General features: G+C 38.9%; 1 protein-coding gene across 2 annotated transcripts in view; it reads left to right on the top strand.

Moving 5' to 3' along the window:
* Window positions 1–26,376, top strand: part of NIBAN1 (niban apoptosis regulator 1) — a 183,999-nt gene that overhangs the window by 43,651 nt on the left and 113,972 nt on the right. Inside the window, exon 1 of one of the 2 annotated variants that reach the window (XM_024976464.2) lies at window positions 24,568–25,136. The exons of the other annotated variant lie outside the window; for it this stretch is intronic. Coding sequence (XP_024832232.1) covers window positions 25,043–25,136 — 94 coding nt within the window. The 5' untranslated portion in view covers window positions 24,568–25,042. Of the gene's footprint in view, window positions 1–24,567; window positions 25,137–26,376 lie in introns of those variants that run through there. 2 annotated transcript variants of the gene reach the window in all.

Below are 26,376 nucleotides of genomic sequence, written 5' to 3'. Positions count from 1 at the left end.
GGGGCAGCTCTTGCTGAAAAAGCAATAATTTGATCAGAGTGTAGGAAAGTAGCAGAAATAGAGGAAAATGCAAGCTGGGAATATTATGTGGGTCTTTAAAGGGTTTCCAGTGTTGCGGGAGACCTGGGTTCGATCTCTGGGTCGGGAAGATCCCCTGGAGAAGGGAATGGCAACCCACTCGAGTATTCTTGCCTGGAGAATCTCAGGGACAGAAGAGCCTGGCGGGCTACAGTTCTTAGGATCACAAAGAGTCAGATATGACTGAGCAACTAACAGTGTTAGAGTGGGGAGTTTGTACTTAATTCAGTCACTTTTTTTTAAACAAAAAAAATTTTTTTTATTGTTTATTTTGGGCTGCACTGGGTCTCTGTTGCTGCCCATGGGCTTTCTCTAGCTGCAGCGAGCCGGAGCGAGTCTTTGTGGTGCAGGAGCTTCTCATTGTGGCAGCTTCTCTTGCTGCAGAGCATGGGCTCTAGAGCTCAAGCTTCAACAGTTGTGGCTCATGGGCTCTGAATCGTGGGCTTCAGTAGTGGTGGTGCACGGGTTCAGCTGCTCTGCGGATTGTGGTGTCTTCCTGGACCAGAGATCGAACCCATGTCCCCTGCATTGGCAGGTGGGCTCTTAACCACTGGACCACCAGGGAAGTCCCACGTTCACTCTAGTTACTCTTCAACTTCTCTATCTCCAGTCAAATTTGGGGGAAGGGATATTTTTTGGTCATGCTTTCTCGGTTATTGAAAATTCACCATTATAATTGTCAACTGTTGTGCTTCTGCTTTTTGTTGGCAGGGTTATAAGTAGTCTTTAGTAGAGATAAAGGGAAACAATTTCTATATGTTAAAGAAAACAAATATAAAGAGACCGGTATGAGAAAGGAATAGAGAAGCAGTTAAGATTTTTTTTTTTTATGTTCAAACTTTGTCTTTTCTTAAATACTCTGCTAAACTTTAATAACTTTAAAGCTTTTAAAAAAATCATAAATTCAAATTGGAGAAGCCAAATTCTTCCCCCTAAATGGAAGAATTCATGATATTTGGATGAATTGGCACCCTGCTTATAACCAGCAATCAAGGAATCAAATGTATATAAACCTATGATTTTCCCAATATTCTAGATGGTTTCAAGGAATTATGTAAAGCAGTTTATAGCTTGCGTCAGCCATGTCCATAGCTTATTTCATAATTAGATGTTATGTTTCAAATAGTAGTGTCTCTCAGAGAGGTAATACTAATGCACAGAAACAGCCGGGAGTGTACTGAGGTCCCCGAAGGAGGGGAGGACCATGGAGGGGGTGCTGAAGACAGATCTGACTATGTTATCTCATTGCTTTGCATCTGATCTCACTTGTAAGTACACAACGATTTTGGGCACCATCATGAAAGAAGGTGCTGCCCATTATATTTAATGGTCATTGTGTTCTACACATGATTTGGTCAAACTGAGTTATCATTGCTTGGACATTTCTTGCATCTCTTTTGAGATATTTGGCACTTCCACCTGCTTTCAGTTGATTGCTTGGCATGCGGTGGACAGTCCTTTGCTTGAGTCTTTGTAACAATATGCAATTCAACTTCCTTCACCTCTTGTTTAAATCTCATTTAAAAATCTGAGCATTGCTTTGCAATAAGATAAGGAATTATGGTCACTTTTCCAAAGATAAATATTTATTTCACTGACATAAAATTTATCCTCCAACTCCATTTCCATACCTTTCTTTTTATACAATGACTTTTTTGTTTTGATGTCAAATCAATATAATCTGTTAAAAATGCCAATAAAAATGCCAATTAAATTCAGTGCCAACTATCAACAAAGTTCAGTTAAAGGGACAGTCATAGCAGTGTGAACAGCTATGACCAAGTTTGTGCACATACAATCATGCCACGATAGCACCTTCATGGAAGGCAATCATAAAACCCTGTTGATTATAAAACACAGTCTCAATTTAGAGATGTTAAAATACAAAGAGACTGTATATTTTAGGAGTAATGAAATACACTTACTTTAAAACATGCCAGGGACCAGTCTATCTCTTACTGAAGTATTGCCTCTATCACTAAAGACTAAATTAGTTAAGCCACATCCTGTGTGGTTCTGGTTTCTTGAAGTGTACTAACACATGTCCCCAGACTATAATGTACATTTGGTGACTGCAGTCATCTTACCAAAGGCTCTTCCAGGAGGGAGGCTGAAGCACTGAATACCCACGCTCCTGAACTCTCTTTCCCAAGCTGACAGGCATGTTTGCGTTTGCTCTCTTCCACCCATATTATGCACCAGTTAGGAGTTTGTTTAATGGATGATTTCATGCTTCTCTCTGACTTCTCATCTGATTTACTTCTTTCTTCTTCTTCTTTTTACTCTTTTAATTGAAGGATAATTGCTTTACAGAATTTTGTTGTTTTCTGTCAAACCTCAACATGAATCAGCCATAGGTATACATATATCCCCTCCCTTTGGAACCTCCCTCCCATCTCCCTCCCCATCCCACCCCTCCAAGTTGATACAGAGCCCCGTTTGAGTTCCCTGAGACATACAGCAAATTCCCATTGGCTGTCTATTTTACATATAGTAATGTAAGTTTCCATGCTACTCTCTCCATATGTCTCACCCTCTCCTCCCCTCTCCCCATGTCCATTAGTCTGTTCTCTATATCTGTTTCTCCACTGCTGCCCTGAAAATAAATTCCTTGGTACCGTCTTTCTAGATTCCATATATATGTGTTAGTATATGATATTTATCTTTCTCTTTCTGACTTACTTCACTCTGTATAATAGGCTCTAGGTTTATCCACCTCATTAAAACTACATCAAATGCATTCTTTTTTATGGCTGAGTAATATTCCATTGTGTATATGTACCACAACTTCTTTATCCATTCATCTGTAGATGGACATCTAGATTGCTTCCATGTTCTAGCTACTGTAAATAGTGCTGCAGTGAACATTGGGGTACATGTGTCTTTTTCAATTTTGGTTTCCTCAGGGTATATGTCTAGGAGTGGGATTGCTGGCTCATGGTGGTTTCATTGCTAGTTTTTTTAAGGATTCTTCCTACCGTCTTCCATAGTGGCTGTATCAATTTACATTCTCACCAATAGTGCAAGAGGGTTCCCTTTTCTCCACATTTCTCTCCAGCATTTATTGTTTGTAGACTTTTGGATGATGGCCATTCTGACTGACGTGAGGTGATATCTCATGATCAACTTCTTGATGGTCTTATTTACTAAAGCATGTCTTTTCAAAGACACACAGGAAAGCGTGTGTTGAAGTCATGTAATTTGCTCACCTTGGGCCAGTTTCATTCATACTGCTCTGAACATGCTCATTTCAGGCATCACTGTACTAAGGATGACACCCCACAATAGATACGTGGGAAACCTGCCGGAAGAAATCAGTCTGTCAGTCTCTGTCATCCAGGCCGAAGGTTGATAGATACATCTGTTTTAGCAGCTTCACTTTGAATTGAACAGATTCCAAGCTTTCCTCTCAGTACTCTCCCTAGAGTTTAACCTCTGAAAACAATTATTTCATTGCTGATTATTTGAAAGATGAATAGATGTGAGTTTTACCCTAGCCATTTTTCTCTAGTCTCTTACTGGTAAAAGAGTTGCTGAGTAGGAAGTTGTGAAAGAGGATCAAGAAAAGCCTAGTAAACAGAAAGTCCTGAAAAGTCTGTGAGAGATGATGTGTAAGGAAAACACAGTGGTGGCTTTGCTTTCTGGCAGCCAAGGTCACTGAAGCACAAAGCAGAGACTGCAGCTTAGAACTGGATACACTGATCCTCTGCACGTTCTCTTGGGGTGGAAGGGTCCTGGATTCCTGTTTTTGATCTTATGTCTGTTACTATCTCTGGAGGGTGTTTCTGTTCTCGTCTGCTTGCTGCATGTGGGCTTATGGCTGATTAGATGATGACATGTGATCATGTTTAAAGCACCAAGTGCAATGTACAGCAGAAGTTAGACAAATCTTCCTACTACTTACATTTCATGATAATCTATCCAGTACACTCTCACATTTTTGACTAAGCGTTTATGGAGCTGATACGATTAACCAGCCTTTGCTTTTTTATATTAAGAAAACTCCCAAAATGTAAATTTAAGTGTGAAAGCTATTTGGTAGAGAAAAAGACTTACTTTCAGAAGGAAATTCTTAAATCAGTGAGATTTCTTAGAAACAAATGAGTGCTTTAAAACTTTAATATTTCTTCTTTGAAAAGAAATCTTCTAGGAAGTTGCTGTTTACAAACAATATTGGCATAGACTGTCTTCAAACTTTTAGAAACCGGATTTACTAAATCTCAGTAGGTCAAAGGACAACACTCTTTGGAATCATTTACAGTTTTGATTTTAGGGTACTTGAACATTTGAATGGGTATAAATGTTATTATTTATTAGGTAGATGACCTGAATTTTTTTAATTGAGTCTTTGGGGATGATAAAAATATTTTATATCATGTGGTAGTTGTATGATTATAAACATTTGTCAAAACTCACTGAATTGTACTATTAAAATTGATGACTTTTATGGTATGTAAATTATGTTTCAAAAGTGCTGACCAAAAAAAATATTTTGGTAATTTCAAGAAAGGGAGTTTCTTTGGATAAACTATGACACCAAGGTCATAGATGGCAACAGAAATGATTTATTTTAATCAGAAGTCAAATGTAATGAAACTAGTAAGAAAAATGATTTTACATATTTATTATATTTCCCAGTATGTTTGAGTTCTTTCCCCAGTGACATTATAATCATTTGTGTGCCTAGAGGTGAAGTGGAATGGGAATGAGGGAGTGGGTGGTAGGTGTGCCTCACAGAAAAGGAAAAAGATGAAGAAGGTAATTCGGTAGAAACTGGGGACAATTATTCCTTCTATTTCTTTCAATTCACTTACTGTTATTATGTGTATATAATAAACATTTAATATATTTTGAAAGAATCATGTGTTAAAATTGTAATATTAAAGAAATAGTTAAGCAAAAATTGCTATTATTATATAACTACTGGTTCTTTAAAATTGGTTCTACATGCTTAAAATAACCTGAGTGCAAAATCATAGCTTAGCTAAATCAATCGCTTATTTCAGCTGTATAAATATTCTTGAAAATGATGGCTGAATTGATGCTGTTTGAGAGATTACTATTGATTACTACTCCTCTTAAAATGATTGAATTGATTATGCCATGCTTTGTCAATTAATGGAACACCATTTACCTTAATTTTCAACTACTAATTTAATAATATGTAATGGTTTTATTTGGGCAATTGTGTGCTCTCTAGTCTGTTTTTATTTAGACCTTAACTAAGCAGGATGGACAGGGAGGCCTGGTGTGCTGTGGTTCATGTTCCAAAGAGTCAGACACAACTGAGCAACCCAACTGAACTGAACTGAAGCAGGTTATTACTTTGTACTGTCTCTCTGGAGGAAGTTTTCTTTCTTACCCATTTAAAAATAAAATATACCTACCAAGCATGGCCCTTTAGAAAAATAGATGGAAAAAAATTCATCCGTGGGCTTATTATTCAGTGATAATCGCTGCTGTTGTTTTAGTGGTTTCTTTCAGTCTTTTGTCCCCCTCTGCCCAGCTGGGATTTTTCTTTGTCTTGGTTTCGAGTTTTTACTTCTCTGTGAACTCTCTGTGTAAAACTCTGTGTTCATTTTCTGGTGATTGTTTACTTCTACAACATGCATTTTTACATGGTAGTTCTGTTCACAAATGTATTTTTAGTGGTTACATTCAATTTAAAATATACTATACTTTGGGCTCGGAGAAGGCAATGGCACCCCACTCCAGTACTCTTGCCTGGGAAATCTCATGGACGGAGAAGCCTGGTAGGCTGCAGTCCATGGGGTCGCCAAGAGTTGGACATGACTGAGCGACTTCACTTTCACTTTTCACTTTCATGCATTGGAGAAGGAAATGGCAACCCACTCCAGTGTTCTTGCTTGGAGAATCCCAGGGACGGGGGAGCCTGGTGGGCTGCCGTCTATGGGGTCGCACAGAGTCCGAAACGACTGAAGCGACTTAGCAGCAGTAGCAGCAGCATACTTTGGGCTTCCCTTGTGGCTCAGCTGGTAAAGAATCCGCCTGCAATTTGGGAGACCTGGGTTCAATCCCTGGGTTGGGAAGATCCTCTGAAGAAAAGAAAAGCTACCTATTCCAGTATTCTGGCCTGGAGAATTCCATGGACTGTATAGTCCGTGGGGTCACAAAGAGTCAGATATGACTGAGCAACTTTCACTTCACATACTTTACTTCCCTGACAGTTCCACTTTCTTAAACTTTATTATGCATAATTAGTTTGAGAAATCCATTGCTTTTCTTTTTTTTTTTAAGAGTTTTTTTTTTGATGTGGACCATTTTAAAGCTTTCATTAAATTTGTTACAACATTGCTTTTGTTTCATGTTTTCATTTTTCGGCTCTGAGGCATGTGAGATCTTAGCTCCCCAACCAGGGATGGAACCCTCACCCCCACTACTGAAGGTGAAGTCCCAACCACTGAATGGCTAGGAAAGTGCCACATTGCTTTTTGATGGAAGGAATTTTTATTTGCTTCAACTTTTATATTATAACTTTAAAGCAGCAGGTAAGCTACCAAATTGTATAACAATTAAGATTTAAGTTCAAACAACTGAATTTTAAATAATCTCAGATGATTATATAATCAAGAAGATAGAAGGTGTATTATACATAAGACCTTCTAAGTTTGCCACTAAAATGTATGCAAATCATTAAATATCTAAAGGAAATATTTTAATGATTTAATGATTTGCATACATTTTAGTGGCAAACTTAGAAGGTCTTATGTATAATACACCTTCTATCTTCTTGATGTCTCTTGATTTGCTTCTTATTTTAAGTGGCCATAAAAATCTAATATGTTGTAATATTTGTGTTTGTGATAATCTAGCCTCGGGCTTTGAGATTCTCTCTTAAGATGAGGCCCTTGATTTACCATTTTTACACATCTTGTGGGTTTCCTACTCCTTAGTCCACTCCAGTTGACAGCTCAAAACCACTTCCTCTTTGAAGTTTGCCTCGTTTCCTGTCCATTCATTTCCCTGGCTTTGGTTGGCAGGTGTTATTTATTTAAAACCTTAACAACAAATATATATAGATTTTTTTTTTCTGGCTCTGGGTAACTGAGACAAGACTTTCATCTCTTTCCCTCCTAAAGGAAGTTCCTTCAATCTGGAAATTATTTTTGATTATATTTGGTTAAAAAACTTTTTGGGGGGTTATTGTTTAGTGGTGTTTTATTTGTTTGTTTGTTTATCTGGAGATTTTGAAAGAGCCTGTGACTCACAGAAGGCATTGTGTGTACAGATATGTTTTGTACTCATTACCTAGGATGTTTGCAGAATTTCCCCCTCCCCAGGGAGTCAGTATGCAGCTGTTCTTTATTTCTCACCTGTTGCCATTGCCCAAATATAGACAAGCCCAAAGCACCATAGAAACCCTTCATGGAAAACAGCAGGACAGATGACAGAGGAACTCACTTCTTTTCTTCCTAAAGGTCTCTCTTTTAAAATTATTTCCACCATAAATTTGAGTTTGTTTTTCCAAGAAGCTGTGAATTTCTAATATTCATACTGTTTAAACTTGATCCCCCTTCCCCCTTTCTTTCACAGTAAGTGGGATTAAATCACCTAAGTATTGTTGTTCAGTTGCTCAGTCGTGTCTGATTCTTTGTGACCCCTTGGACTGCCGCACGCCAGTCTTCCCTGTCCTTCACTATCTCCTGGAGTTTGCTCAAACTCATGTCCACCGAGTAGATGATACCATCCAACCATCTCATCCTCTGTTGCCTCCTCCTCCTCCTCCTCCCCTCAGTCTTTCCCAGCATCAAGGGTCTTTAGGACTGGCCAAAAAGTTCATTCGTGTTTTTTCTCTAAGAACTTTCAGAAAAACCCCAATGAACTTTTTGGCCAACCCAATATTTTGGTGTCACCCAAGCATAGTCTTAATGTAAATTTCCACGTCACAACTTTCTTTATAAATATGTAGCTTTCTTTGATGATTTGTTCCCAGTGGAACAGTAGACTTCAGATCAGATTTGGGGAAAAAGAATAAAATGCTCCTCTGTGAGCTCCTCCTCTGGAGCCCCAGGCTGCTGGGAGCAAATGAGATGAATTCATCAGGACGTCACCACAGTCCAGTATGTACCAGCTATCTAAACACTTAAGATTACTGATTTTTTTTTTTTTTTTTTTTTTACAATTTGTCTCATACTAAATCCTTATATAGCTAAACAATTTGCTTTCAGATGACTCTTTCTGACAAATTATTATTTAATGAAGGCTTCCTGGTTCTCTAATGAAGGAAAAATAAACCCATAGCATGTAAGAAGGAGAACAGTTTTGGAATGGCACTTTCTAAAGAATTCTAGAGGTACTTACAAGTCTAAATATTGGTGTGAATATTCCTTTGTTTGCCAAATTAATTTTCTAACTGCTTTTTCCTTAGTGTTATGGTGGTGGATGTTGGGAAGATGGGGAGAAAATGCATTCAATATAAAGCTAATATTTACAATTCCAATTCCCCAGATATTTGTTGAGGCATACTACATGCCTGGTAGTAACCTCTCTAGGTTCTCAGGGCTTTTCACTGAGCTGCTGTGCTGGTGAGAGAGGAAAAAATGAGAGTGAAAGTTGTTCAGTTGTGTCCAACTCTTTGCGACCCCATGGATTATACAGTCCACGGAATTCTCCAGGCCAGAATACTGGAGTGGGTAGCCTTTCCCTTCTCCAGGGGATCTTCCCAATCCAGGGATCAAACCTAGGTCTCCCGCACTGCAGGTGGATTCTTTACCAGCTGAGCTATGAGGGAATCCTGGTGAGAGAGGGGATGTACACACTACACTACACTAGAGTGTGCTACAGTGGAAAAGGGCAAACTGGGGGTTCAGCTTGGGTTGTAAATATACAAGAGGGAGAAATTAATTCCGACTGAAGTGCTAGATGAAGGGAAGTCAGGAGAAGCTTCAGGGTACATTTCCAATTTGACTCTGAGGATGTTTGGGAGTGTGGGCCTATGGATAAGAGCAAATGGTCGAGGCACAGGGTCAGAGATACGCATGCCCAACAACAGTGCAGTGCACGCCGCGCTCTGTGGATAGAAGACAGCCTGGAGAGGGGGGCTGGGGACAACTTGAGAAGAGCCTGAAGAGCCCAAAATAGTTTATACCAGGGAAGGGATCTGATCAGTCATGCACTTTTCATGATGTTACCTTTGCTGGTGGTATGAAGCACAGATTTGAAAAGGGAGAAGTCAGAAGGAGGAAACAAGATAGGAACCCAGGAATTGTCCTTGCCAGAGATGAGAGTCTGGATAATCCTTGATAGGAGGGCTGAGACTGAGAGCAGTTTCTGAGATCAAATGGGCAGGATTTGATGTCTGTGACACCAAAGAGGGAAAAGATGACTTGAGATTTCCACTGCAGGCACCCAGGTTGTGGTGGATCTGTTAAGTGAGAGAGGAAGCAAATTTGAAGTGCCTCTACCAACATCCAAATGGTGTGTTTAGGAGGAGACAGCTGGAAATATATAGCAGTGTTCAGGAGAGGGTGGGATGATGGTCACACACATGGGAATCATCAAAGTGTGTACCCTGTGGGTTGGGGTTGTGTTTCTAAGGGGGAAAGTGGCTGATTGAGAAGGACATAAGAGGTGATGGATCTGGAAGCAGATTTTTTTGCTTTGGTTTGTTTTTGTTTTAGGACTTGAGCACATTTGTGGGCTTCGAGGTAAAAACCAGTGGAGAGGAAGATAATGATAATCCAAGAAAAAGGACATAGTTTATGGGGTAAGAGTTTGAAGGAAGAAGTTGGGAATGTCTTCCTTTGAGAGAGGCAGGAAGGAAGAAAGTATATTTGACTATGAGATGAACTTGGAAGTGGATAGGAGAGAATTAACACGTGTTATCTCTATTTTCTTAAAACAGGAAGTCTGAGAGTAAAGGAAATTGGAGGAGGGAGTAAGGATACTGATGAAGAGGCAATAGCTGCTGTGGAGAGCAGACGAGGCAATGGTGGTGGTGTGGTTTAGTTGCTAAGTTGTGTCTGACTCTTGCAACCCTGTGGACTGTAGCCTGCCAGGCTCCTCTGCTGTGGAATTCTCCAGGCAAGAATACTGGAGTGGGTTTCCATTTCCTTCTCCAGGAGATCTCCCCGACCCAGGGATTGAACCTGAGTCTCCTGCATCACAGGCAGATTCTTTACCAACTGAGATATGAGGGAAGCCCCAAAGAGGCAATAACCACTGATAAGAAAAGGTTTGCTGAACACTAATGAGTCCAAACCAGACCAGAGCTCATTTTTTTGTGTGCTGAAGCTAAATGTGCTTGGCTTTGTGATGTCCTCTGTACTGCTGGGAAGCCTGCAAGAAGCAGCTGGGAAAATGGGCAGAAGAGTTGATCCAGGGCTACACATGGATGCAACAGATTTTTGAAGTTAGTTAGGGGTAAGGATGGAGAAGGCAATGGCAACCTACTCCAGTACTCTTGCCTGGAAAATCCCATGGACAGAGGAGCCTGGGAGGCTGCAGTCCATGGGGTTGCTAGGAGACTGAGCGACTTCACTTTCACTTTTCCCTTTCATGCATTGGAGAAGGAAATGGCAACCCACTCCAGTGTTCTTGCCTGGAGAATCCCAGGGACGGGGGAGCCTGGTGGGCTGCCGTCTATGGGGTCGCACAGAGTCGGACACAACTGAAGCGACTTAGCAGCAGCAGCAGGGGTAAGGATATAAAAAATACTCTTGATTGTGGTATTAGAGTGGTATCCCAGAGCTCTAGGACAGGTAGTGCAGGAAGCTTGAGCTTGGAGGCAGCTAGAGGTTGGGAGAATCAGGAGGGGCAAGTGCCTGAGGGGCCAGAGGTGAATAGTAAAATATTCAGTTTAAAGGAAAAAAGAGAAGGACTTCCCTGGCAGTCCAGTGGTTAAGATTTCACCTTCCAATGCAGGGGGAGCACGGGTTTAGTCTCTTTTTGGGAGCTAAGATCCCACATGCTTTGAGGCCAAAAAAACCAAAAAGAAAAAAAGCCCAATCCCATAACACATAAGCAATATTGTAGCACAGTCAATAAAGATTTTTAAAATGGTCCACATCAAGAAATAAAAGAGAGAGAAGAGTATGAATGAGGAAGAAGGAGGAGAGGCTGTTGTGGGCAAAAGTGTAGTGTTTTCACCCTTACCTAGTTCATTCATATGTTCATTCATTCAGTAAAAATATTTATTTTTGTTATTATTATACAAAATATTTATATTTTATTATATTAGATGGAACAAAAAACCTCCAATCTTGGAAATTAAACATTTTACTTAAAAAATTCCTTATTTTAAAGCTTTAGACCAATTTATATATACTTAATTTGGTTTTTAACATAAATCAATTATTTAAAAGGGATAAAGAAGAATTAATGAATTGTTCTACACTTTTTCTCATAGCTAGGTTTTCTTCCATCTACTGTAGTAGTAAAAGTTGAAATTTTCAGTTAGCCTAATGCTGTAATATACACAATATTTTACAATAAAATGAAATTTTAAATGGAAATTCAAGTGAAGTTCCCAACCTGAGTTTCTTTTAGCTTTACACACATATATTTATTTACCTCACTGTAGCTTTCTTCTTTCCCTAATTACCATCTTTTATTCCTGTTTCCATGTATCCACTGTAAAGCATACCCAAAGGTATCTATTTATGAGATTCCAGATCAGTCTGCTTGATGAGAAGAACCCACAGAGTCATAACAGACATATTTATTAGCTTATGATGTTTCTGCTTCTACAAGTAACAAACTTTTCGTACTGTTTGTATCTTTTATTAGGAGAGCTGCAAGTACTCTAAAAGAATGTCGTTATGTTCTCTTAAGGAATCTAAATGAGCAGATTAATTCCACTTATGCAACTTGGGAATGCTCACAGATTTCTGGAACTATATTGAAATTTCAGAATTCCCTGTGGTGGTTATATAATGTACTCCTTGAAGCAGCAGCACATCGAGGACTGAACTAGAATGCAACCCATTTGCCAAAAAGCCATCTTTTAATCCTACTGAGATCCTTCTTTTCTCTATTTCATGAAGTTAACAGCTTTGACATTAAAGAAGCTTTTTGTTATAAAAGATTTTTCTTTCTGCCTCTCTCCCCATCCCTTTTTTGCATCTGTTTTTCAAATTATCTGGGTGTGATAATGACACGTTAATAGTTTTCTCTTACCTCCCTATTCCAACTTCCTCCACCAAATTCCAAAATAATTTATCTCATCGAATAAAATCAAGATCATCCAGCCTTAAAGCAATCCATTAAGAGATCCTTGGCTTATATTGTTCTAGTCCTTTCTTTTTTTTTAAATAGAGAAAATTGCATGTGACTACTCTTTAAAAAAATGGTGGTGAGAGTTACATAATATAAAACATACGTTTAACGTACAGTTCAGTGGCACCAAGTACATTCACGTGGCTGTGCAACTCCCACACTCATTCATCTCCCGAATCTTACCTTTCTAAACTGAAACTCTGTTCCCACTGAGCACCATGTCTCGATTCTCCTTCCCCAACACCTGGCCCCAGGCATCTCCCAATGTACTTTCTGACTCATGAATCTGACTATTCTAGGTACCTTGTGTAATCTATTCCTTTCCATTACAACAAAGGAAAACTGATAAAGTGCCCTCAGCGTTCTGGAATATCCCCCACCCCTAGAAGCACTACACTGTCTTACCATATGTCAGAGAGCTTTGAATTGGGTACTGTAGGGGAGGGGGAAAAAAAACAACTTTCCTCTACTGGCTTAAATTCAGCGGCTGGATTTGTGATTGAAAGTACAAAATCTCTAGCTTTTTCTTGAGTACATTCCGACTCAGTAGGTCTGAGGTAGGAAATGGAATTTTTTAAAAAAAATCAGGCAGCCGAAGAGAATCCTATGACCAGAGAGATGAAGGAAAGCACTGAGATAGGTGGTTTTTATCCCCCTTTTGAGATGAAGATATGAAGGTTTTCTAGAGCTACACTACTCAGCATGGTTGTCACTAACCATGGTTGTTAAAGTTAACTACAAGTCATGAAATATTATTCAGTTTCTCCGTCACACTAGCCACATATTTCAAGTAAATCAACAGCCTCATGTGACTAGCAGCTACTGTACTACATAGAGCAGAGGTGGGATATCTTCATCATGGCAATATTGTCTGTTAAATGAGACTGCCCCAGAGATAAAGTAACTTGCCTACAATCATATAACTAATAAGTTATGGAACCAAATTAATGGGTATTTGGATGCACACGTCTCAGAATTTTTGACCACTGTAAGTCCAGCCTCGTTCAGGAGGATCTGCTCAGTGCGGAGACTGAGCCAGCTTTCTCCAGAGATATCTGAAACCCCAGAAGTCTCTCATTTTGGGTGTTGGTTCTGAAACCAAATGAGCCCTCTGAGTGCTTGGTGTAAAACCTCAAATGGTGACATAGCTGGGGGACTGCGGACAGATGACAGCCACTAATAGGATTGCACAATAAGTCAACTTTGCATCCATGGGAGCAGTCCACCTCTGATCTACATTCAGTCAACCACAGAAGTCCATCTTGTCCAAGATAGAATCTCCTTTTAAAATGTTTCCCTTTTGCCAAGTGGAAGTAACAGTTTCTCTTCTCATATCTAGACAGTGCTTCACGTACTCACATGCTTCAATTATAAGTCAGTGATTTGGATTTAGGAAATGATTTGGATTTTATTTTCTTGTTGTAGAAACAATGTTATAACTGTTAGCTTAGTTACCATCTGGCCAACAAAAATCTGCAATGATGCAAAGAAATGATGCACCTGAATAGTAATAAGGAAGTAGAAACACAGTTATATATGACTGCCATTTACCACTCTTCTTTTGTGAGATTATACAATGTACATTCTAATATACATTCTTTCTTTAAAATTTACTTATTTCTAATTGAAGGTTAATTGTTTTACAATATCATGCTGGTTTCTGCCATACATCAACACAAATCAGGCATGGTATACAGATATCCCCTCCCTCTTGACCCTCCCTCCCACCTCCCCCCCTCTGATATACATTCTTGCACAAAAGGCACATATACAATGATTCTTTAGCACATTGCTTATACTAGACAGAGGAAACTAAGTATCAACAGTAGAGGACTGAATAAACCCGTGGTTCTAAACTTCTCGTGCATCAGATTTACTTGGAGGACTTTCCAAAACACAGATTGCTGAGCCCCGCCTCCAGAATTTCTGATTCAGTAGGTCTGGGCTGGTCCTGAAATCTGCATTTCTAACGAGTTTTAAAGTGATGCTGATGAGGCTGGCTTAGGGCCCACACTTCAGGAAGCATCAAATTAAACTGGTTCATCCATATAATGGAATACCATGCGCTGTGCTGTGCTTAGTTGCTCAGTCGTGTCTGACTCTTCATGACCCCATGGGCTGTAGCCTGCCTAGCTTCTCTGTTGATGGAATTCTCCAGGCCAGAATACTGGAGTGGATAGCCTTTTCCTTCTCCAGGAGATCTTCCTAACCCAGGGATCGAACCCAGGTCTCCCACATTGCAGGCGGATTCTTTACCATCTGAGCTTCCAGGAAAGCCCATGCACAGGTTTAAAAAAGGAATAAGGAATGAGGACACTTTCTGTGTACTAGTATTGAAAAGTTTTCAGTATATGCTGTTACATGAAAAGCAAGTTTCAAAAAAGTGTATAAATATGCTACACTGCATATTTATAACCTTTGTGTAATAAATTGTTAAAAATAAGAATATATACATACATACATGCGCAGGAAAGATGTATTAGAAACTAGTAAAAGTTGTTGCATTTAAGAGATAGGCAGAAATGGAATGGACAAGAATGAGGTGGGAGGAATATATCTCCAAGTATACCTCTTTTTATTTTGTTTTTGAACTACTTAAATATTGTCATTCATTGTTCAGTTGCTAAGTTATGTCTGACTCTTTGAGACCCCATGGGCTGCAGCACGCCAGGCTTCCTTATCCTTTGCTACCTCCCGGAGTTTGCTCAAACTCATGTCCATTGAGTCAGTGATGCTATCTAACCATCTCATCCTCTACCGCCCCCTTTTTCCTCTTGCCCTTAATCTTTCCCATCTTGAATATTACCTATTTAATTAAACACAATTAAAAATAAAATGAATGAAAGATAAAGAAATCATTCAAGGCCAATGATTCCCAATAGGGGCTGGAAGAGCCATTTCACAATTTTTAATGGCATTTCTTCAAATATTTGCTACTAATTATTGAGGGCTTATCATGTACCAGGCACTTTGCCAGGTGTTTCACATGAATTATTCCTTTGATTCTTAGAATTCTATTTCTGAGATGTGCAGGATTCAAAACAACTCAATTTCTACTTTCTCCTGAACTATAAGCATTTCTTCTCTGCTTTAATGTCCACATCTGTAATATAGGTATATAAGTTAATAACATAGGTATATAATTCAATAACATAAAGGGTTTAGGATGCTAACTTATTATTTACTTAGAGCTAGTATACTTCTTTGAAACATGGCTTTAGCTCTTCCGGTCCACTTCCATCAGCACCTTGCTATCATACATTCTGCACTTAGGCGTGTGGGGTAAACCCTCCTATGGGTCTCTCCAGGCTCAAGGATCTCATTTTGGGAGATATCTAGCTGTACAACAGTAGGGCCCTACACCTCCATATAGTGTCTAAGGGAGTGGAAAGTTTGTAGCTGATAAATTCTCACCATCTCTACTCACTGAAAACCTAAAAACTCTTAAAGGGTCCAATCAAATATTCCTCCTTCATGAAGCTAGAAACCATGTTTTTGATGCTTTTCTTTTAATGCTCCTCATTGCCTTATGTCATAGTCATTTGAATATAACTATGGGTGCTCCTTAGCAGCAGCAGCAGCTCCTGGAGAAGGAAATAGCCCCTACTCCGGTATTCTTGGCTGGGAAATCCCATGGACAGAGGAGCATGGTGGGTTGCAGTCCATGGCGTCGCAAGAGTTGGACATAATGTCTAAGCAACAGCAACAGCAACAACACCTGCCATTTCTTTTTTCTAGGTCGTATGCTCCTTGACCTCATGGACTCTTGCTTGACTTTAACAGTTGTTGAATTTGGAAAGGACCTTAAATGTAAAAGGAGCTAATTATTTGTTGGATTGCATTGGAGAGCCAATTGCAAGTGTAAAATGCAATTACTCTTTAGCCTGCTTTGGCATTAGCACCACAACGTCTACCCCCATTTTTTTGAAGTTATTCTGCCTTTCAGATTTTGTTTTCATCTATTGTCTGCCAGCCCCCCATATCATATTATTCTATTAAAATAGAAAAATTAGGGGAAAGCACTGTATACTGTAGTATTGATATTTCTATTGTATTGAATACCTATTTCCATGGAAACTGCTTTCAATACTGAATTTTCCTAGATCTTTTAATTAAGAAAAGAATACATTGCAGTGGCTACAAAAATTATTTTAAAATGAAGAGTTTTGAGAAAATGTACAGGGATTCAAACTGAATAACACTAATTTAATGAACTCTTAATGAATCACAAATCTTAGAGTTTTAATTTGATAATGAACTAATTATAGGTGGGGTGAAAATGCAAACAAACCCAATTTACTCTATCCATATATTTTCCAGATCTGTTGAACAGGAGCATAAAAACATTTTCTAAACTGATATAGCTCATTTGATTTAATTCCCACATAGAATTAAAATGTGACTTCATGTTGGGATTTAATCAGCTTTAGAGTGTGGACTGTGTGTGAAGTGTGAATGAGAATTTTTACTTTCGGCAGAAGATATGATTGAGTATATAGAAAATCCAAGATAATTTAAAGATAAATTAAGAGTTTAAAAAAGTTCCTGGATATAGGTCAAACATATAAAAGTTGAGCTAGTAATAACCAATTAGAAAATGTAAGAGAAAAAAGATTCTATTCATTAAATAGCAAGAAAAGTCTATTTGAAATTGGGATTTAGAAATAAATCTAACAAAGATGTGCAAAAAACTTTATGAATAAAAGTGACAAAATATTATCAAAGAGCATTAAAGAAGACTTTAATAAATGAAGAATTATGCCATGCTAATGAGTGGGAACAGAGCTTCTGCCTAGGATAGTCACAATATGAGGTGTCTAGTCAAGGTCCTGCATCCCAGGAAAGAACAGCTTTCTTGTAGAGATACTAGGGCCTTCCCTGGTGGCTCAGTTGGTAAAGAATCCACCTGCAATGCAGGAGACTTGGGTTCGATCCCCGGTTGGGAAGATCCCGTGGCGAAGAAGATGGCTAGAATACTGGAGTGGATACTCCAGTGAGTACTCCAGTATTAGGCCTAGTAAATCCCATGGACAGAGGAGCCTGGTGGGCTACAGTCCATGGGGTCGCAAAGAATCTGACGCAACTAAACAATAACAACAAATAGAGAAGAGACAAGAGAAACTTTGTTGAAGACATTTCAGATATCCTACGGATGATGGGCTTGGTCCATAGCAGTACCTTTTAACCTTGATTTGGTACAAAACAGATTCTTAGTCAGTAGACAAGAAGATCTACCTAATTAGTGCATTTCCCAGGAAGCTGTATGGTATTAGCCAGCAGAGACAGCAGCTTTAATTGAGACGGTGATACCACTTAATTGGAACACCTTAATGAGATTAAGGGGTACTCAGATAAGGTCAACTTGTTTTCCCTGTGCCCAGAGCTTTGCTGGATCTCTGCCTTCTGGCTGGCAACCCCTGCCAAATGGATATAGCTGAGCCAAATGCTTTTACTGTCCTTCATAAATCACTTAAGGGAATATTTTAAATACAGACTCCATGTATTTCAGAGAGTATTCTGAAACACATTGGCATGCAGATTCTACTGATAAATTAAGAACTCATTACACTGAAGCCCTAGATATTTGCTTTGCTTTTAACATGTTGACCCAACTGTTTAATATACATTAAATGAAATAAATTGATAATTGTGCTGGGACTCAATAATGTATTTCAATTGATTATATCTATATTAGTCAGAGTGAGAGAGAGAGACAGGAGAGATGTTTTAAATAAGAAATTTGACTCACTGCGATTCTGGAGGCTGACAGGTCCCAAGGTCTGAGGTCAGAGAACCAGAGCTGATGGTGGAGCTCCAGTCTGAAAGTCAGCCTTGAGAGCCAGGAAGAGGTGATGTTTCGATGTAAGGCCTGCTGCTACTGCTGCTAAGTTGCTTCAGTCGTGTCCAACTCTGTGTGACCCCATAGACGAAAGCCCACCAGGCTCCGCCGTCCCTGGGATTCTCCAGGCAAGAACACTAGAGTGGGTTGCCATTTCCTTCTCCAATGCATGAAAGTGAAAAGTGAAAGTGAAGTCGCTCAGTCGTGTCTGACTCTTAGCGACCCCATGGACCGCAGCCTACCAGGCTCCTCCACCTATGGGATTTTCCAGGCAAGAGTACTGGAGGGGGGTGCCGTTGCCTTCTCCGAATGTAAGGCCAGAGGCTGGCAAAGACCAGTGTCCCAGCTCAAGATCGGTCAGGCTGGAGGAAATTGCCTCTTACTCAGCCTTTTTGTTCTATTCAGGTCTTTGACTGAATGGATGAGGCCTACTCACATTGGGGAGGACAATGTTCATGCCTCAGTTCACTCAGTTTAGTATTTACAAATACCTCATCCAGAAGCACTCTCAAAGGCACCCTCCTGAATGATGTTTGAACATATACCTGGACATCTCACAGCCCACTAAAGCTGACACATAAAATTAACCATAACAACATCTTTTTACCTCAATTTAAGATCATTACACAACGCTTCATGACAATGTGGTTTTTATTACAAAAGAGTACTTACATTCCTCCATTAGTCGAAATGAAATGCTTGAATTCCTCCATAAAAATCAGTGTAGTATTAATAGAGAGAAAAACTCTGCTAAAAACATTGACAAAGATTTTTGTAAATTTTCATGTGTGCTATTACTTACTAGTTTTGTGATCATGGGTCAATTAATTTCTTGATCTGAAAATGGGAAAAGGTTGGAAATGACTGTTATGATCCCATCCACCTCTAGAAGTCTGTGACCTTTGATCTTTTCATCAATATATGGAGGTTGAAATATGGTTGACCTTGGCATGTCTGTACTACTGTCCAGATGAACTCAAATCCCTTTTGTTGGGTGAAAGGTAGTCTCAGTTATCTACAGTTTTATGTCATATTTCATCCCTTTGGTAGCTAGTTTAGAACAAGTGAATTACCTGTGAGGCTTGGCCTCCAAGCAGAACTAATTTTATAAGGTTTTACCATGTTTATTAAGCACCATGAGAACTCACTTTATGGAAGAGCAATTCCTATAGAAAAATGGATGATTTAAATAACCTAGTACTAAAAATATATAACCTGGTGCTGTCTCAATAGTACTGTTGGGGTTTTTGGTGGAGTTTTTCTGTTTCTGTTTTTAGAGCATCACATGCAATAGCTTTCAGTTAATTTTTCACTGGTGTACATTACTCAAGAATTTTCAAATTTAGTGATTAACTGATACACTGGCTGGCAATCGTTAGGTTGGCAAAAAAGCAAAATTGGAAGTGTTTGAGCTATCATCAAGAAAATTGTGTTCAGAGACCCAATGCTTGACTGAATCAAGTGGACAGGAGTCAGAACCATTTTGGCAGTTTTGAAATTCATGTGAGGTTAAGAAAGAGCATGCTAAAATAATTTTCCATAATGAGTACTTGATCTGCCTTGTAAATAGTTTCAAAAAATCATGAATGTTGAAAATGTTGAATAGTTTGCAAAGTTTTCCTGAACTTTCTGAAACTTACCAATGCCACCTTTAATTTTCTAGCAGAGTCCACTCCTTGTTGTTACCTGTCTTTTCAGACTAAAAAAACGCAAGCATATCTGTGTCTCAGACATAGTTTTCTACCATCTTTTTTTACATTAATGGCATAGATTCTTGAAGAGAAGAAGTAAAACCTGTAACAGAAGGCATTTCAGGCAAAAATCATTCTGTCCAGGAAGAAGAAAAATGGAATAAAATAAAAAATAAAGGACATAGTTAGGAAAAAACCCAGAATCTGGACAAGACACCAGAGAACCTTCTGGAAGGGGAATCACTTAGTGATTCCTAAGCTTGTTGCCTGGTTAAAGTCTGGCCTGACTTCTTTTAATGTGCATGCTGTGTTTATTTGTATGGTTGAAATCTCAAAGAAAATATTATTTTCAGGATTTGGGAATAATATGAGAGACTCTGATAACATGTGTGCATAAAATTAATAACCATAATTAGACTCAAAAAGAGCAAAGGGAATTTTCATTTTTTTGGTTTCTGCATTTTAGTTTTATATTTTCTTCAAGGTTGTTTAATGGGTGAAATATTAGTATTCTTCCTAAATTCATAATTTTATGATGCTTTCTGAAAAAGTTGCTAGGTCAGATTGGCTTAGTATTCTTTTTCACACTCTTTCCTCTCCTTTTTGTTAAAAAAAAAAAAATAGCCAATCTGCAACTTCCTTAGGGGAGATTAGATAGTTTAGAGAAGTGGCAAAATAAATAAGATTCACTCTCATCAAATGTGTCATGAGGAAATTGGAGGCATGCTGTGAAGTAATGGCAAAATAATCTTGAAAATTTCCAAGCGCTTTTCCCAAATGAAATGGAAGAAAATTTAAAGTTATCGTTCATCTAATTACGGTTAAAAATAAATGTGTGCCAGCCATCAAGACAATATGGTACTGGCACAAAGACAGAAATATAGATCAATGGAACAAAATAGAAAGCCCAGAGATAAATCCACACACCTATGGACACCTTATCTTTGACAATGGAGGTAAGAATATACAATGGATAAAGACAATCTCTTTAACAAGTGGTGCTGGGAAAACTGGTCAACCACTTGTAAAAGAATGAAACTAGAACACTTTCTAACACCATACACAAAAATGACCTCAAAATGTATTAAAGAAATAAACGTAAGACCAGAAACTATAAAACTCCTAGAGGAGAACATACGCAAAACACTCTCCGACATAAATCACAGCAGGATCCTCTATGACTCACCTCCCAGAATATTGGAAATAAAAGCAAAAATAAACAAATGGGATCTAATTAAACTTAAAAGCTTCTGCACAACAAAGGAAACTATAAGCTAGGTGAAAAGACAGCCTTCAGAATGGTAGAAAATAATAGCAAATGAAGCAACTGACAAACAACTAATCTCAAAAATATACAAGCAACTCCTGCAGCTCAATTCCAGAAAAATAAATGACCCAATCAAAAAGTGGGCCAAAGAACTAAACAGACATTTCTCCAAAGAAGACATACAGATGGCTAACAAACACATGAAAAGATGCTCAACATCACTCATTATCAGAGAAATGCAAATCAAAACCACTATGAGGTACCATTTCACGCCAGTCAGAATGCCTGCGATCCAAAAGTCTACAAGCAATAAATGCTGGAGAGGGTGTGGAGAAAAGGGAACCCTCTTACACTGTTAGTGGGAATGCAAACTAGTACTGCCACTATGGAGAACAGTGTGGAGATTCCTTAAAAAACTGGAAATAGAACTGCCTTATGACCCAGCAATCTCACTGCTGGGCATACACACCGAGGAAACCAGAAGGGAAAGAGACACATGTACCTCAATGTTCATCGCAGCACTGTTTATAATAGCCAGGACATGGAAGCAACCTAGATGTCCATCAGCAGACGAATGGATAAGAAAGCTGTGGTACATATACACAATGGAGTATTACTCAGCCATTAAAAAGAATACATTTGAATCAGTTCTAATGAGGTGGATGAAACTGGAGCCGATTATACAGAGTGAAGTAAGCCAGAAAGAAAAACACCAATACAGTATACTAACGCATATATATGGAATTTAGAAAAATGGTAACAATAACCCTGTATGCAAGACAGCAAAAGAGACACAGATGTATAGAACAGACTTTTGGACTCCTGTGGGAGAGGGAGAGGGTGGGATGATTTGGGAGAATGGCATTAAAACATGTATAGTATCATATAAGAAACGAATAGCCAGTCCAGGTTCGATGCAGGATACTGGGTGCTTGGGGCTGGTGCACTGGGATGACCCAGAGGGATGGTACGGGGAGGGAGGTGGGAGGGAGGTTCAGGATGGGGAACACGTGTACACCCGTGGCGGATTCATGTTGATATGTGGCAAAACCAATACAATATTGTAAAGTAATTAACCTCCAATTAAAATAAATAAATTTATATTAAAAAAAGAATAAATGTGTGCATACAAGTATGGGCATATATTTATTTTTCTAACACTGTGATTGATTTCTTTCTCTAAAAAAGAGGAGACCAGACTTAAGATCCTACAAGTTCTCAAAAACTATTCTCTGGAATAGCTGACTACAGTAGGGTTTTTATTTTCCATAGAGTAAGGTAGTGGGGGATTGTAAGTTTTAAAATGGTAGTGTTAAGGGCTTCCATGGTGGCTCAGATGGTAAAGCATCTGCCTGCAATACAGAAGACCCAGGTTCAATCCCTGAGTTAGAAAGATACCCTGGAGAAGGAAATGGCAGCCCACTCCAGTATTCTTGCCTGAAAAATTCCATGGACAGAGGAACCTGGTGGGCTACAGTCCATGAGGTCGCAAAGAGTCAGACATGACTGAGCGACTTCACTTTCACTTTCCTCCCATAGATAGCCCCTCTCATTTCTCTCATACTAACCTGTTGAAGTGTTGTTCTACTAAGTATACAGTGCACATGGAAACCTTCATTTAGTTCAGTAGATCATTTGTAGAAAATACTGCTTTCACTTCTGCCTCACCAACTGGTGTTGGTGCCTGACCCCTTATCCAGCATCTGTTTATACATGTGGATTCATTGAATGCACTTAATGGGCTAAGCTTTGTGGCCATATTAAAGATATGGTGCCTGCTTTTAGAATAGGGATTGGAAAAAAAAGTGAGAGTCTTTAACAGTCCAAGGGCAAGTATACTCAGAATTGAGAATTTCTATGAGTGTCAGTTTTGGAAATGAGGAAAGTATTCTATTATTTGTTCCTAAGTATATCTGCTTTCTATCCATAGTCCAGGGAGGGTCCTAGCAAGACTCATAGGTTTAATATAAGCTCTTGAGAATGCAAATATATGTTTGTCTTCTGAATAACTGAAGTAAATCACAGAGAACTTAAGTTGGTCTATGTGTCTCATTTCTAACTCAGAGTAGAGTTTCTGCCAGGTAGGATACAGGGACCTGCTGGCATCAACGCTGCCCGTGAAGAATTTTTGTATTAGAGTCTAAGAAAACCTTCCACTCAAGTTCCAATAATAAATGTGCTTAAAAGATAAAACATCATTTAGTTCCGTTATGGAGAATCCAATTTATCCCAGTTCTCTAAGGCATTTCCTAGAAGAAAGAGAAAGTCCTTGGGCATTATTCTGTGTAATTAGCTTTTTGCACCTTGCATTGTGAATTGGGATTTCTGATTTCTTCCCCCTACGGTGCAAAGTGATGGTGCTTAGAAACCTGAAACTAAAGCAGATGTTACAATTCATTAGTATTTTAAACTTTTATAATCTGAGAAACTCTGGGGCAAATAATAGATTTATTATGCTCTGTTTTATAAATATTAAAAATATTTTATTTTCAGAGGGACTTTTTTCATTCTCCCAAATTAATCTTCACTTGAAACCTCAACAGGTCTTACGAAAGTGTGCCAAAGGCCTAGTTAACCCTTTTCTCATTCCTGAATTTGCCTCAGTTTCCAGGAAACAGCCACCTTGTTCAGGAACTTTTTTTTTTTTAATTTCTGTATTTTTCTGTTTCAAGTAACAATAGAAATGTAACACTGAAAATTGTGATTTGGGAGGGTAATACAGGAAAAACCAAAGGTGAAGTGTTAAGTAAATAAAACTAGATATAAAATGTTATCATCTCAACTATTTAAAAAATAATTGAAAAAAGGTAAGAAGGAGATATAGCAAAAGTAATGTTTGGATTTTCTGTATCTTACTGTAACTCCTGAGCTACTTTTCTCAAAGTAATTGAAACAGGATGGAATATGAATATTTCAGAGAAGATATTTTAATATGCCATAGTTGTTTTGATCCTGGGAATGATGGAGGAACTATGAATAATCCACAAGAAACAATATGTATCAAGGAAGAAAGCTATTGATAAAGGATAGAATTGAGATAAACTACTTCAAGACTAGAATGTTGATAAAGAACCTTCTAGAATGAGAATATATACAAATCTGTCAGGCTCTTCAGACTTCATATAAGTTTTATCTAGGCCTTTGTATATTTCCCATTTCTATAAACTGGTCAAGAAAAACACACAAACCAAGAAAAACTTTTGTTTTTACATAATTCCCCATATATAATTTCAGGGACAAAACTGATATAAAAGCTTAAACAGAATTAACCTATAAGAGCCAGATTTGAAACAAAAGAATTATGCTATGAGAGTGCAGTTTTTAAAAGTCGCTTGATTCTTTTAAGTGAATATATCATTATATGTGGCTGATATAATGAATATATCATTATATATAAGTGGTTGGATAGCATCACTGACTCAATGGATGTGAACTTGGGCAAACTCTGGGAGATAATGAGGGACAGGCAGGCCTGGTGTCCATGGGGTTGCAAAGAGTCGGACACAACTGAGCGACCGAACAGCAACAATCATTATATACATGCTCACAAGATTTACATAGCTTATGTGATACTGTTAACAAACTGGTACATCACACACACAGAACAGCTCAGCAGTCTTCTCACAATGTTAAAAACCACCACCAACAAGAAAACCCTTACAGAAGGACAGGATTTCTTAAGCGTAATCTGTACTGAAGTCATAAGCACTGTCTTTCTCTTCAGTCTTTTTATCCAAGACGAAGATGGTGTAGGCTGCTCAGCTGCTTCAGACTCCTCAGATAGTGCCTTGCGGGCCGCCTCAGGAGGGGACATGTCTGAGCTTTTTTTTAATCACCTTCCTCGTCAACACTTTCCTGGTCAGTGTTGACATCTTCATAATCCTCCCCCTGCTCCTGCTTCTGCTTTTCTGTTTCAGCAGTTCTTCAGGTATGTACTTTTCCTCTGTTACTCCATTGACCAGACCCAACAACTGGAAAAGCTTGCTACCGGCTAACCGAGGACCCCTCACGGATTGCATGCTGTGTAAGAGTACGTGTGTGTTTGTGTGTGTGTGCACGCATGCGTGTGTGTGTACAGTCATGTCCAACTCTTTGCAATCCCATGGAGCCCTGCCAGGCTCCTCTGTCCATGGGATTTCCTAGGCAAGAATACTGGAATGGGTGGCCATTTCCTACTCCATTACCTTCCTGACCCAGGAAGCTTGTGTAAGAATACATATTTTTAATAATAAGTAGTCAAACTGAGAACTGGACCTTACTCCTTTCTTAGGGTACTGGCATAGATTTCATGATTCTGATGTGCTGTAATTTACTTTACTCAAATATTTACTTAGCTATTCTTTCATTTATTCAACAAATATTTAATGAGTACACAAATAAAAGTATACACTTGGAGGAGAGATGAGCTATATTTAAACAGCTGTAGCAAAAGTGGTGTATTTTGGGGAGAATACATTTTGGGGAGAATACAAAAGAAGGTGAGTGTTTCCAGCTGGGGAGAGCCAGAAAGTTTTCTTCTTGGCTTGGGATTCCCACCTGGGCTTGAAGTAAGAGAGAAAGGAGCGGTGAAGGCATGGCCATGTATTGGGGATGAGAAGCGTTAGTTTGAGTAGGAGAGGTGGGAAGTAAAAGAGAGCTGGAGCCAGATCACAGGGCCTTTGGTGCCAGTCTGGGTGATTACTCTTCTAGGCAATGTGGAACTGTTTAAGGTTTTTATGAAGGAATTAACATGGTCTTGCAACAACATGTCAAATGAAACTTGTCAAGCCAGGATACTGAGGATTATGGCCTATGACTATGAGGTGTGCCCCTTAAGGCTTTCAAAAGAGTTGCCTGGGAAAATTAAAGGCAAGACTTGGTTCTGAAGGACAGTTCCCTACTTTAATATTTGGGCCTTGACAACTCGTGTCGGGGCTTTCTCTTGAATGGGACCATGGTGGCCAGAGAGGATTCAGCCTCTGCTGTTCTGTTCCATCGACTCTAGACTCATTCTGGCCACTTCCCAGAATCTTGCCTTTGCAATAGGGACCAAGCTTTGGCTATTTCCTGTAATCCTCCAGGATGTATGTATTAGCAGTGGCATTTCCCCCCGCCCCACTCTGGTTTTGACTTCTTTGTTCCTCTTTTAGAACTAAGAGCTACAAAAGTTTTTTAGTCTGTTTTGTTTTTTGCTGTGCTGGGATCTTGAGATAGGGCAGATTAAGACACTTGTACATTATTTTTTGCAATATAATAAAGACTTGATAGAAGGTGTGGTGGTTGGG

Source organism: Bos taurus, chromosome 16 (genome assembly GCF_002263795.3).
Source record: "Bos taurus isolate L1 Dominette 01449 registration number 42190680 breed Hereford chromosome 16, ARS-UCD2.0, whole genome shotgun sequence".
Taxonomy (NCBI): domain Eukaryota; kingdom Metazoa; phylum Chordata; class Mammalia; order Artiodactyla; family Bovidae; genus Bos; species Bos taurus.
This window is presented reverse-complemented; position numbering and strand designations above follow the sequence as displayed.